Below are 13,568 nucleotides of genomic sequence, written 5' to 3'. Positions count from 1 at the left end.
GTCTCTGCCCAGCATTTTTAATCAGCTGTTGAGGAGAGTGGAAACCCAAAGCCAACAGGCAATGTTTTCTCGCAGTTCACTAAATGATTTATGTAAGCCCGGTGGTTCTCAACCTTGACCGTCCAGTGAAATCACCTGGAAATGTTTAAAAGAAACACTGGGCTAATTGGTCTGAGATGGGGACTAGGTATCAGGATTTTTAAAGTCCAGTTGCTTTTGTTTTTAATGTTTTATTTATTTATTCATGAGAGTCAGAGAGACAGAGAGGCAGAGGCAGAGGGAGAAGCAGGCTCCCCGCGTAGCAGTGAGCCCAATGCGGGACTTGATCCCAGGACCCTGTGATCATGACCTGAGCCGAAGGCAGACGCTTAACCATCTGAGCCACCCAGGCGCCCCAGTTGCTTTTTTTTTTTTTTTAAGATTTTATTTATTTGGGGCGCCTGGGTGGCTCAGTTGTTAAGCATCTGCCCTCGGCTCAGGTCATGATCCCGGAGTCCCGGGATTGAGCCCCGCCATCAGGCTCCCTGCTCCACGGGAAGCCTGCTTCTCCCTCTCCCACTCCCCCTACTTGTATTCCCTCTCGCTGTCTCTGTCAAATAAATAAATAAAATCTTAAAAAAAAAAGATTTTATTTATTTATTTGTGAGAGAGAGCGAATGCGCAAGCAGGGGGAGCAGCAGAGGGAGAAGCAGGCTCCCCACTGAGCAAGGAATCTGATGCGAGACTCAATCCCAGGACCCCGGGATCATGAACTGAGCTGAAGGCAGATGCTTAATCAACTGAGCCACCCAGGCGTCCCCAAAGTCAAGTTTATACACAAACACATATGGTACGTGCACAATTTGTACCAAGACACAGTGCCCCTTTACAGTTAACCCTTCCTTCATTCCCAGGCAACTACTCACCTATTCTCTGCCCTATATAGGTTTGCCTTTTCCAGAATGTTGTATAAATGGAATCACATAGAATGCATCCTTTTGAGTCTGGCTTCTTTCACTTAGCATAATAACTAAGATTCATCCATTTTGTTGCATTAACAGTAATTTGGTATTTTTATTGGTAAGTAGTATTCCAGAGAATGGGCATATCAGTTTGTTTATGCATTCCCTAGCATTGTTTTTTTTTCAGTTTCTGGTGATTATGAATAAAGCCACGAGAAACACTCACATCCAGGTTTCTGTGAGAACGTAAGTTTTCATTAATTTGGGACAGGAACAGGAATGCTGGGGAAGTGTATGTTTAACTGTAAGAAACTGCCAAACTGGGGTTGGGGGTAAGAAGGAAAAAGAGAAGAAGAAGAAGAAGGGGAGGGGAGGAGGAGGGAGGAGGGAGGGAGGGAGGAAGAAGAAGAAATGGGAGAGCTTGCTTCCGCTCTCAGTGCTCTCTGCCATGTGAAGATGAAACAAAAAGACAGTCATCTTTGGGGCCCCTGGGCAGCTCAGTTGGTTTAAGTGTCTGACTCTGTATTTTGGCTCAGGTCATGATCTCAGGGCCGTGAGATCAAGCCCCTGCAGAGCTCCACATTGGGCGTGGAGCCTGCTGAAGATTCTCTCTCTCCCTCCCCAACCCCCTTTAAAAAAAAAAAAAAGACAGCCATCTTCAAACCAGGAAGTGAGTTCTCATCAGAAACTAAACCTGCCTGCCTAATCACTGATCTTGATGCCTACCAAACTCCCGAACTGTGAGAAGTAAATGTTTGTTGTTTAAAAAAACAAAATCAAAAACTGCCAAACTGTTTTTCAAAGTGGTGGTATCATTGTGTATTCTCACTTGCGGTGTTTAAGAGTTCCAGTTACTCTGCATGCTCACCAGCATTTGGTATTAGAAATTCTTTACTAAAGCATAATACACAAACATAAAAGTGCACAAATCATAAATGTACAACTAGATGAATAATCACAAAGTGAACATCTCAGTGTAACTACAAGGTTTAAAAAAAATTCCACATTCTCAGCATCCCAGAACGTCCCCCCACCCCCCACCCCTACTTCCCTCTAGCGCCTAAGCCCCTCCCACTCCATAAGGAGACTACTAGTGTGGCTTAACATCACACACTAGTTTTTCCTAGTTTGGACAATTATATAAATGGCATCATATAGTATGTATTCTTCTGTGTCTGTCTTCTTTCACTCAATATTGTTTGTGAGATTAATCCATGCTGCTGAATATAGCAGTTCATTCATATTCATTCTAGTATAAGGCTTCACTGTAAGATTGTATCTACTGTTGATGAACACCTGGGCTGTTTCCTTGGCAGTGAAATTATTGTCAAGAGAATATGTGCAACTGTATATATGTGCAACTGTAATAAATAATGCCAAATAATTCTCCAAAATGATTGTACCAATTTATACTTCTACCAAAAGACTATTTGCCCCCATCCTTGCTAATGCCTAGGATGGTCAGTATTTAATTTTAGCCACTCTGGCGGGTATGTAGTGGTATTCCATTGTGGTTTTAATTTGCATTTCCCTGATCACTAATGAGGTTGAACAACTTCTCATGGATACTGAACATTTGGGCATAATCTTTTGTGAAGTGCCTGGCTCTTGCCCATTTTTAAAACTGGGTTATCTTTCAGGGCGCCTGGGTGACTCAGTTGTCGTCTGCCTTCAGCTCAGGTCATGATCCCAGGGTCCTGTGATCGAGCCCCATGTCAGGCTCCTTGCTCCGCAGGAAGCCTGCTTCTCCCTCTCCCCCTGCTTGTGTTCCCTCTCTGTGTCTCTCTCTGTCAAATAAATAAATAAAATCTTAAAAAACAAACAAACAAACTGGGTTATCTTTCTTTTTCTTATTGATCTGGAGTTCTGTACATTTTCAAACATAAATCCTTCATCGGTTATGTGTAGCAAATATCATCTTCTACTCTGAGTTTGCCTTTCCCTCTCTGAATGGTGTCTTTCGGTGAATGGAAATTCTTAATTTTAATGTGATACCAGCAGTATATTTAGAAGAACCCCAGGTAAGCACAAAAACTGGAAATGGGGTTGAGAGCCACTGCTCCAGCTGTTGGACAACCAGAAGCTGAACTGTCCCAAGCAACAAGGTTTGTTCACAGATGATCGAATTCACCAGACACATTAAATGCCAGAGCCTGCAGACATGAAGGTAGGAATCACCAGGGAGCACACGAATAACAACATGAGAGGAGAAGAATGAGAAAGGTTCAAACAACATGCCTGAGCCTCGAGGACTGAAGGCAAGTAAACCCACCAAGGCATTTCAGACTGACTCCAAAACAACCAATTTTCTGAAAGAGCTGGATATTAATACATAAGATGAGCCATCTGAAGAGCTTTTCAACTGAAATGTACACAACGACAACATTCTGTGTGCAAAGTCAGCAGTCCTTCAAGGTTTTTCTTTTTTTAAGTCAATTTAAACTAAAATTGCATTTGTTGCAATTTTTAGATCTGTACTTAAGCTTTCACTTTCTGACCATTCCAGCATATAAGAGAGACCATTTAATGAAGAGAGAGTGTAGTTCTGAGTTTTGAATTATTTGAAATCTCTACCTCTTGAAAAGACTTGGCAAATGACTTCAAATATGACCATAACAATAATGTCCTGCACCTGAAATTCAAATCCTTCATCAGAAGAGGACTGCCAAGGCATCATGCCAGAAAAAAGCCACAAAGAAAAGGAGCATCTGTTAAGGAAAAAAAAAAAGGCAGGAGGGTGGGGGGGGTTGGTGCTTTTACCTGTAAGAACAGTTGCTCCATCAAAACACTCGAGTCACAGCTTCTCTTAAAAATCAGTTACCTCACAAATGGAATCAAAGCTAAGAGGCTTAAACCAGAAAAGACTTGGAAGAATCTGGAGCCTGCTTTCTCTCTGTATTATCTGTCTGGGCTCTAAGAGAGGAGTCTCATGGTAACAACAGCCTTAGAAGAAAGGGTACACGGCAAATGCTGGAGAGCGGCCCAGAAGCAGTCATGATCTGTGGCTGGCGTGCGCTGCCTCTGTGTCCCTAAGGCTGACATTCAAGGAACACTAAAATCAGCCAGCTGATGGCTTCCCAACCTCTCAAAATCTGCTATCCCATAAATGGAAAACATCCATACTGCACATAATCAAGGAGAGAAGCACCAGCGAACTCACCTCTCTAATACTGCAACCCCATTTCTCAGATAACCAACGCTGATAAGGAAAACATCTTTTCCTGAGGTGGTTTGATACAAGCTACTGCAGGGGCTTTAAAACCTGGCATCTATGACTTAGATATGCATCACTAATTTTTTTTAATCATACAACTAGTACAGGTTTCCCCTGATCTCCAAAAGCAGAGCGTTCCCAAGCCAATGGTGTAAAGCAAAGAAGCAAAGAAGCCATCACCATTAACTTCTGTGGAAAATTTTTTTATTGTGCCCAGACCCAAAATATAACCTCTCTTAGGCTTTTCTGATACCTTAGGACATCGCTTGCTAACAGATGCACAAAATAAATCGAGATTAAAGCACAGATGCTCCCAGACACAGTTCAAAGCTATGGCACCTTGATGCTGAGATGCTGAGTGTATGTGTATTTCCCTGGGAAAGAGCTGAGCAGGGCCACTCTCACTGCTCTGCGGCACGCTGCCTCTATAACAGCTCACTGCAAAACAAATGTTAAACGCTATTTTTGCCCTTTTTTGGTAAAAGAAATCTTCTGATTCTTTTTTGTAAAAGAAATCTGTTTCTTTTCGTTAGCAAATACAGGCACCAACGCAGGTCTTTTGTAAAAGCGAAGTGTAGGATAGATAATGTGAACTTTCCAAAAGTGGAGCGGACCTGTAGAGCAAATCAGAGTACTTCACTGGTATTTGACAACACGGTATGGTAGAGACTTATTTGAGTTTGAGCCCTGGCTCATTCACTCACTCAACCAGTTAGAAGGCCCTGGGCAAGTCAATTTCTCTCTCTGAGTCTCAGATTCCTCTATTCCCACAAGAGGTTAAACTTGATCATCTCTGAGGCCCCCTTTTCAGCACCAATCTCTGTTGTGCTCCTAACGCCTTACCAAGCATGCCAAACCAATTTACTTAGCACTTATACCCTCTCCTTCAACACAATGCCAACTCAACTTCATCCTAGTCAGGAAGGTAGTTTCTCAACAGCTTAAATCCAGCAGTTTTAAGCATGCAAAATGAGGCAGGCCTGCGGGATACCTGTGATATTGTGAATTATAATAAGAAATACATATTTGGTCTTTATCCCTGTTTCTAGCACAGAGGTCCTAAAAACTCTTGGAATTTCCTAAGTGGTGACACAGAAAGGTGTCTTTTATTATGTTAATGAGGCAACCTTGGTCCAGCCCGAGGTCACCTAAGGATAGGGTCTATTTGCTAGGGAAACCAACCCAGTAATTGAAGGGTTGAAACTTTCAGTCCCACCCCTCAACCTTCTGGGAGGAGTGAGGGGCTGGACACTGAATTGATCACCAATGGCCAATGATTTAATCCATCATGCTGTGTAATAGAGCCTCCATAAAAACCCAAAAGGATAGGTTCAGAGAGCTTCTGGGTTGATGACTACATGGAGGTTTTGAGTGAGTGGCACACCAGACAGGACATGAAAGCTTTGTGCCCTTTTCCGCATACCTTACCCTACACACCTCTTCTGTATGGATGTTCCTCTGTATCCTTTATTCCTATCCTTTCATAATAAACCGGTAAACATAAGCAAATGTTTCCCTGAGTTCTGTGAGCCACTCTAGCTAATTTTTAAATTTTTTTTTTTTTTTTTGACAGAGAGAGAGAGAAACACAGTGGGAGAGGGAACACAAGCAGGGGGAGTGGGAGAGAGAGAAGCAGGTTCCCTGCTGAGCAGGAAGCCCAATGCGGGGCTCGATCCCAGGACCCTGAGATCATGACCTGAGCCGAAGACAGTTGCTCAACCAACTGAGCCACCCAGTTGGTTAATTAGCCACTCTAGCTAATTAATCAAATCCGAAGGGGGAGGAAGTCATTGGAACCAGTTGGTTCCAGTTGGTTAGAAGTACAAGTAAACAACTTGGACTTGTGCCTGGCATTCTTGGAGCCTCCAATCTACAGCTGTTGGTCAGAAGCATAGGTGTTAACCTGTGGAATTCGATGCTATCAGAGCTGAGGTGAATAGTAAGACACCGAGCTGGCGTCCCAAGCAGTGCTTGGCAGTGTAAGGTAACCCCTCTGCCCCAGCACACCTCAGAACTGGGCTCAGACCATTTATTACCCTTCTTTCTACCAGGTGTCGTTACAACTCTTCCAACCAGAGCAGTGTAAGATGGTGTCTGAAGACATTTCCTACTTCCTAATGCCTTAGCGGTCAACATTCGAATTTCTCTTGCAGCAGTCTCTATTTTCACGGTATCCCTGGGTGCTTGTCTATCTGCACTTTAGGTGCCTCCTAATTGCTGGGCTTTACACACTATTTCACCTCCCTTAGTATTCACACCAGACCAGTGATTTTCAAATTTGTTTAAAGCAAAAAAGGCCTGTATTCAAAGGAAATCTTCCTCAAGACAGAAATACATAAAACGGATTAAAAAGAGGATGGGAGTGTTGCTCTGATGGAAAGGAATTGGGAAGGGAAGGAGCTAAGTGCAGTCAGCTCAATTCCTTCCTCTTCCCAGTGCTCTGAAACATAGGTATACTCCAGAATATCCATCAGATTTTTCCCAAGGTCTCTACCTAGGACTCACAAAGGACAATTCCCCCAGTAACTCAGTCTTGTTTCTGGAGCAGGACCTACTGCCCCAATTCAGGAGTTTCCTTCGAAGTAATGAACTTTCATTCAAGTCATTAGAAATTATTCTGGGGGGCACCTGGGTGGCTCAGTCATTAAGCATCTGCCTTCGGCTCAGGTCAGGATCCCGGGGTCCTGGGATCGAGCCCCACATCGGGCTCCCTGCTCCACGGGGAGCCTGCTTCTCCCTCTCCCACTCCTCCTGCTTGTGTTCCCTCTCTCTCTATGTCTCTCTCTGTCAAATAAATAAATAAAATCTTTAAAAAAAAAAAAAAAAGAAAGAAAGAAAAGAAATCAGATATCATCAGGATGCCTGGGTGGCTCAGTCGTTAAGCGTCTGCCTTCGGCTCAGGTCAGAATCCCAGGGTCCTGGGATCGAGCCCTGTATTGGGCTCCCTGCTCAGCGGGAAGCCTGCTTCTCCCTCTCCCACTGCCCCTGCTTTTGTTCCCTCTCCCACTGTGTTTCTCTGTCAAATAAATAAATAAAATCTTAAAAAAAAAAAAAAGAAATTATTTTGGTATAATCTAATCTCTGGCAGCATACAGAAATGGTCGTCTGTGGGGAAGACAACTGGCTGGCTAAGGGAGGGTATACTTTTGAACCTTTTAATTTTGTATTCTGTATTACCTATGCAAAAAAAAAGTAATTTAAAAATAAACAAAAATTCAATAAAAGTCATTAGGCATCTGTGGATTCCTGTACCTTGTTGTCCATAATTGTCCACTGGCCCTCAACATTCTGCTTCAAAACACAGTGGTTTCGGGAAATCATCAGAGGGCAGATTTTTGATACCAGTTGGTATGTGACACCAAATCCTCGCCCTATAGTCACCTAGGAAGACAACAATGTAAGAGACACAGTCATTTTGCTGAAAACGGAGGTCCTTTGCAATCTTGTCAACCAGCAATATTCACACGTCCTGACTTAAGATACCAGACTCTTGTGAAACCCATACAGCTTATCAGCTATCTCCTTCAGCTACCACAGGAACCAGCAGGTAGAAAAAGGCAAGAAGTTCTGACAAGAGACAGCTGAATGAAGTTAATCATGGAATGTCAGTGTTGGGAGGACCCTAAACTTCTGTCATGAGATGGAGGAATCCTTTCCACACACCCCCATCAACTAGTCTTTTTTTTTTTTCCTTTCTTTCTTTCCTTTTTTTAACATTTTTTTATTTAGTTATGTTAATCACCATACATTACATCATTAGTTTCTGACGTAGTGTTCCATGATTCATTGTTTGCATATAACACCCAGTGCTCCGTTCAGTACGTACCCTCTTTAATACCCATCACCAGGCTAACCCATCCTCCCACTCCCCTCCCCTCTAGAACCCTCAGTTTGTTTCTAAGAGTCCATAGTCTCTCATGGTTCGTCTCCCCCTCCGATTTCCCCCCCTTCATTTTTCCCTTCCTACTATCTTTTTTTTTTTTTAACATATAATGTATTATTTGTTTCAGAGGTACAGGTATGTGATTCAACAGTCTTGCACAATTCACAGCGCTCACCATACATAGCACATACCCTCCCCAAATTCTATCACCCAGCCATCCCATTCCTCCCACCCCCCACCACTCCAGCAACCCTCAGTTTGTTTCCTGAGATTAAGAATTCCTCGTATCAGTGATACATGTCTTTCTCTGATTGACTTATTTTGCTCAGCATAATACCCTCCAGTTCCAACCACGTCGTTGCAAATGGTAAGATTTCATTCCTTTCGCCCATCAACGTTTTAAACACTGCCAAGAACTACAGCCTCTATACAAGACAGTCCTTCCAATTTTTCAATGGCCCTAATTTGGCATCTTTCTTCCTATAAATTCCATCCTTTGACTCTGGCTCTGCTCTGAACACCATGAGAAAATCTCCATCCCCCTTCCGCTTGACAGTTACAAAGTGTCTACTTAGTCTTCTCTGTTCTGGCCCTATGTTCCCAGTTACTTCAAACTTAACTCCCATGGCATAGGTTTGCGTCTCTCTGCGAGCCTAATACATCTGTGAAGGGACTCCTGGTTTATTTTTATTCCTAGATGTCACATTTAAAAAAAAATTAATTTTTATAACACAGTCAAATGCAAGCATCACTTTCCCAGTTCTAGATATCATCACTGGAGCATATACATTGTATTAGCTTTCACAGCAGATCTATCATGCTGCCAATGTATCCTCGGGCTTAGGAATGATTAAATTTCTTGGTCTAACCCTCCTCCAAGAATTGCTATGCTAAGTCATGTCTCTTCTGTCCTATACTTGACTAGTTGGTACATTTGGTTTCGAGTGCAGGACCTTACATTGATTCCTATTAAATTTCATCTTGTTAGTTCAGCCTATCACATGAGCTTGTCAAGACCTTTCTGAATTTTTAATCTGCCATCAGACATATTCAATATCCCTTCCAGCTTTGACTCATCCACCATATTGATATAAGGCCTTCTGTACATTCATTTAAGACACAGATAAAAAGATTGAAACAGGATGTAGCCAAAGGCAAAGCTCCCAGGAAAGCCTAATAAACATTCCACCACACTATCTGGCTACACCTTTAACCAGTTGTAATTCAACCAGAAGTCTTTCCACTGAGTCCGTGTTTTCTATCTTATCCATGAGGACAGCATGAGAGCCTCTGGAAAAAGGTTGCAAAGAAGCCTCAATTCTCATCTATCACACTTTTCTGATGGACCAGTCTAGTTTATAATAACCCTGTCAAGGAAGAAAATGAAATTCCCTTGAGATTTAGATCGTAGAATCTCCGGCTGCTTCTTTTTGGTGCACAAGCCATCTCTATAATAACCCATACCACAACCTTAGCTGGGAACAGTAAGCCAAATGGTCTGTGGTTTTCTAAAAGCTACCCATTTTGTTCTTTCTGAAAATCTTTCAGAATCATGCCAGTCCTCCTCAGTCCCTCAAAGACCATCATGACTCTCCTTGCCCCGGATCTACGCTTCCCCTAAAACTCTCATCACAGTAACTGACACTACCATCCAAGCAACTGCTTAGCCCCAAACCCAGGAGCCATCTTTGATTCTTCTCTGTCCCTCCTCCTCACATTCAAATCATTAGCAAATTCTACCGGTTGTAATTCAGATATATCCTAAATCTGTCCACTTCTCTCTATCTCTATGGCCAATACCTTAGTCCAAACAACCTGACTTCCTCCAGCTGTTTTTGCTTCTGCCCTGCCTTCCCCACTCAGACCAACTTCATTCTTCACAGCAGCTGGAGTGGTAATTAAAATCTTTTAATCAGACCATTTCCCTTCTTTCCAAACTACATTAACGATCCAAACTTCCTAACCCCCTCAACTCTTTAGTCTTATCTAATACCACAGTCAGAAACACTCACCACAACCTGAGGGTCTTTTCTCCAGTCCCCTCTACTTAGAACACTCTTCTGAGACATCTGTATGGGCTCCTTCTCATCTTTCAAGTTTCAGCCTCCTCAAGGGCCTACCTTGATTACCCTAAAGTTGTTGCCTGCACCCTCCCCCACCATTGCATTCCTTCGTGTTGTTAGCATGCACTTGTTACAATCCAAAATTATCTTGTTTGCTTTACCTACCCCACCCCTTACTAAAATATAAATTTCATAAGCAAGGACCTTATCTATCTCGTGTACCACTGTATTTCTGTGCTTGGGACAGTGCTTAGTAAATATGTGTGAGTGAATAGAGGAATAAAGAGCTTATGAGTCCTCCCAGATTCTAGGATGAGCATTTTTTAGGTCAGAAGTTTGGAAACTGGGTCATTACCACTGGAAACTATAGAGCAGAAGCCAGGAACTCTTACAATCTGATTTCAGTTCTTCAGTTCTTTGAACAGTTTGCCAGAAATTGTATTTATTATCAAAGTTCCTCTGAATATCTATCCATCTACCTACCTACCTACCTACCTACCTACCTACCTATATCTCCTTTAAAAATGGAATGTTTGGGGCGCATGGCTGGCTCAGCCAGTAGAGCATACGCCTCTTGATCCCAGGGTCATGAGTTCAAGCCCCATGCTGGGCATGGAGCCTACTTAAAATAATTAAATAATTAAAATTTTTTAAAGATGCCATGTTTAAGGGTTTATCTGTCATCCTGGAGCAGTAAGAATTTCCATGTAGGTAGCTTTCTTTCTGTTTTTGTTTTTTTTCTTTTTAATTTGAAAGACAGCTGAGCATGGTACCTGATGTGGGGCTTGATCTCATGACCCTGAGCCAAAATCAAGAGTCAGCTGCCCAACCAACTGAGCCACCCAGGTGCCCCGGTGAAGGAAGTACTCCATAGACAAGTTTAATACGTGAGAGGAGACAGCCAGGTTACCACTGAGAGCTGTCTGGGTAATGTATTACAGAAAAGGGAGATGAGTGCCTTTTTCTCAAATAGCCTCCTACAGACTCTGAATCCAGGGAAGTACGGAACCACTCTTTTTCGTCCTACCTTTTACTGTCTGGTCCTATAATTTACCTAGGTATACCAAGGTTAGAGTCTGTGGTGTGCTTATCCGGATATTCCAGCATCATTTGCACATAAAAGTAAATTTCCCATGGGAAATGAGTGCCAACAAACCACCAGTGCAAGTGCTGGGGGTTGTTTCTATTTACAACAGTTTTGCAAGCCATCATCCTTACCCACCTTCACTGCTATCTCATTTCTCCTGGGCATGACTCCTATTGTTTCCCAGATGGCCAGCAAATACTCTAGAACCATCCTTTCCCTTTTTCCAACCCCCTTAGGGCAAAAAAGTTCATGAAAACCAAATACAAGAAAAGAAAAAGAGGAAAACGAAGATACTATGGTTCTTCCCAAAGACCTAGATACTTATAAGGCCTAGCTAATTAGCAATACATCTCTATCTAATTTGTTTTTCCCCCAAACTCTCTGGATTGGTTCAAGAAATTAAAGGACAGGGGTGCCAGGCTGGCTTAGTTGGTGGAGCATGCAACTCTTGATCTCGGCGTCCTGAGTCTGAGCCTCACGATGGGCGCAGAGACTACTTAATAAATAAATAAATAAATAAATAAATAAATAGGCCTCTTTGGGGGAAAAAAAAAAAAAGTTTAAGGACACCCATTCTGACAGACAATTTACTGCTGTATTCCCTTCAGTGAAAGAAGAAGAACCTTGTTTTATCGTTTTATCTGGGAAATTTGAGACTTTGAGGGGGACTGGAAAGGCAGGAAACTGATTCTGCTGCTATAACTAAATCATATAAGCACACCTCCTAAATCTTGTGCACACCACCTTGTCTTTGGTTTGGGGGCCACTAAAATAAGTTCGACTTCATCTCTTGCCTTAATTCAGACCTCTCTTCATACACACTGCAGGCTATGCTCCAACTACTTCCTAACACCAGACCCTGCAGACAGCCAGGCCTGGCAGGACTCTCACAAAGCACCCAGGGCAAGCCGGTCTTCCTACTACGTCTTTACCATTCACTATGGTTTGTATGGGTCTCTTCCCATAGAGGTGGCCCTACACAAAATTATCCAAGAGTTTAAAATATATGTAGGAGTACTTTACAGTTCCTCTTGCCTTTGCTACAGGGGCTTTAATTCTTTTTGCCCCCAACTCCTACTCCCACTCCCAGTGCTATCAAGCTATTCAGAAGTAATGAATTAATCCACATCAACTGAATCTGAAAGAATGTTAACAACTGACTAAGTACTTTATAGGGCTGTGTGTGAGTGTGGAACACTTGCAGGGCTCAGATTAATACTTGTAAAAGCCCAAACCCAATACAAAATAAGGAATAGCTACTAATATTCAGGTGTTGGTATGTTCATTTGTTAAACTTCCCAAAGGTAAATGCTTTTGGAAAAAGCCAGGCAGGGAAAGGTCAAGGCTCAAGCCTCAAGCTCAAAGAATGTGTGCTGAGGGGTGCCTGGGTGGCTCAACTGGTTAAGCATCAAACTCTTGGGTCTGGCTCAGGTCATGATCTCAGGGGTTGTGGAATCGAGCCCTGTGCAGTGGGATAGAGCCCCATGTCAGGCTCTGGCTCAGCGGGGAGTCTGCTTCAGATTCTCCTCTTCTGCCTCTCTCCTAGCGTGTTCTTGCTCTTTCTAAAATAAATATATAAAATCTTAAGAAAAAAAAGAATGTGTGCCTAATGTGGACTCCAGGCACTGATACCTGGATAGAAAAAGAGAGATCTGGGGGAAGAGGTGTTTTCCCACTGTTCTTCAAATCACAACACCTGAGTAACCATTTAAAACCTCCTAATCTAGCAAGTTAAGGCTGGACCTGACTCCCATCTCTGACTTGAGGAACCACTGTTCTAGGACAGTACTAAATAATCCGCATCTTGGCACTTGACTGTACAGTCTGCATGCCTGTTCTCAGACTGCTTCACTGTATAAAATTGTCTTTCCCCATTCAAGCAATAAACTCTTTGAGGGCAAAGTCGCTATTATCTGTCCCTCTCACAATACACCAAAAAACATAAATAATAAATATCTGGGAGACTGAATTGAGATTATGTACCTTATAGAAAAAATCTAATTAAACATACATAATAATCAAAAGACTTATCTTTCATAGAAATTATTTCAAAACCCAAATGGTTCCCAGTCACCACCACAAGCTGGTCCCTGATCCAGCTCCCTTTCCAGAGGGGATTGCACTCTAAATCGCTCTGCCCCGTCTTCTATCACTCTCTCTAAACCACCACCCCAGCGGCCCCCAACTGGAACCGTGCCTCACCTTTCCTCTTTTTTCTTTTTTGCATTCATGAGCGTATTAGAAAACATTACAAGCGGCCCCTGGAGAGGGCAGCTCTAGTATTTCTGAATCCCTACCCCCAACCCACCTCACGGGGTGCCACTCAGCCCATACCAAGACTCACAGGATAAATGTGGACCCTCCCAAAGCGTCAATTTTC

The 13,568-nt window shown here is 42.8% G+C and overlaps 1 protein-coding gene across 5 annotated transcripts in view; it reads right to left on the bottom strand.

Moving 5' to 3' along the window:
- RNF8 (ring finger protein 8) overlaps positions 1 to 13,568 on the bottom strand; it is a 34,991-nt gene that overhangs the window by 20,529 nt on the left and 894 nt on the right. For 4 of the 5 annotated variants that reach the window (XM_045866820.3, XM_064597553.1, XM_064597551.1 and 1 more), the window contains exon 2: positions 7,408 to 7,536. The exons of the other annotated variant lie outside the window; for it this stretch is intronic. In XM_045866820.3, coding sequence (XP_045722776.1) covers positions 7,408 to 7,536 — 129 coding nt within the window. The remainder of the gene's footprint in view (positions 1 to 7,407; positions 7,537 to 13,568) is intronic. 5 annotated transcript variants of the gene reach the window in all.

This window comes from Mirounga angustirostris, unplaced genomic scaffold (genome assembly GCF_029215605.1).
Source record: "Mirounga angustirostris isolate CCGP_5_RB_7025 unplaced genomic scaffold, mMirAng1.0.hap1 SCAF_8, whole genome shotgun sequence".
In the NCBI taxonomy this organism is placed as follows: domain Eukaryota; kingdom Metazoa; phylum Chordata; class Mammalia; order Carnivora; family Phocidae; genus Mirounga; species Mirounga angustirostris.
The sequence above is the reverse complement of the archived record's forward strand: the minus strand, read 5'-3'. Positions and strand labels throughout refer to the sequence as shown.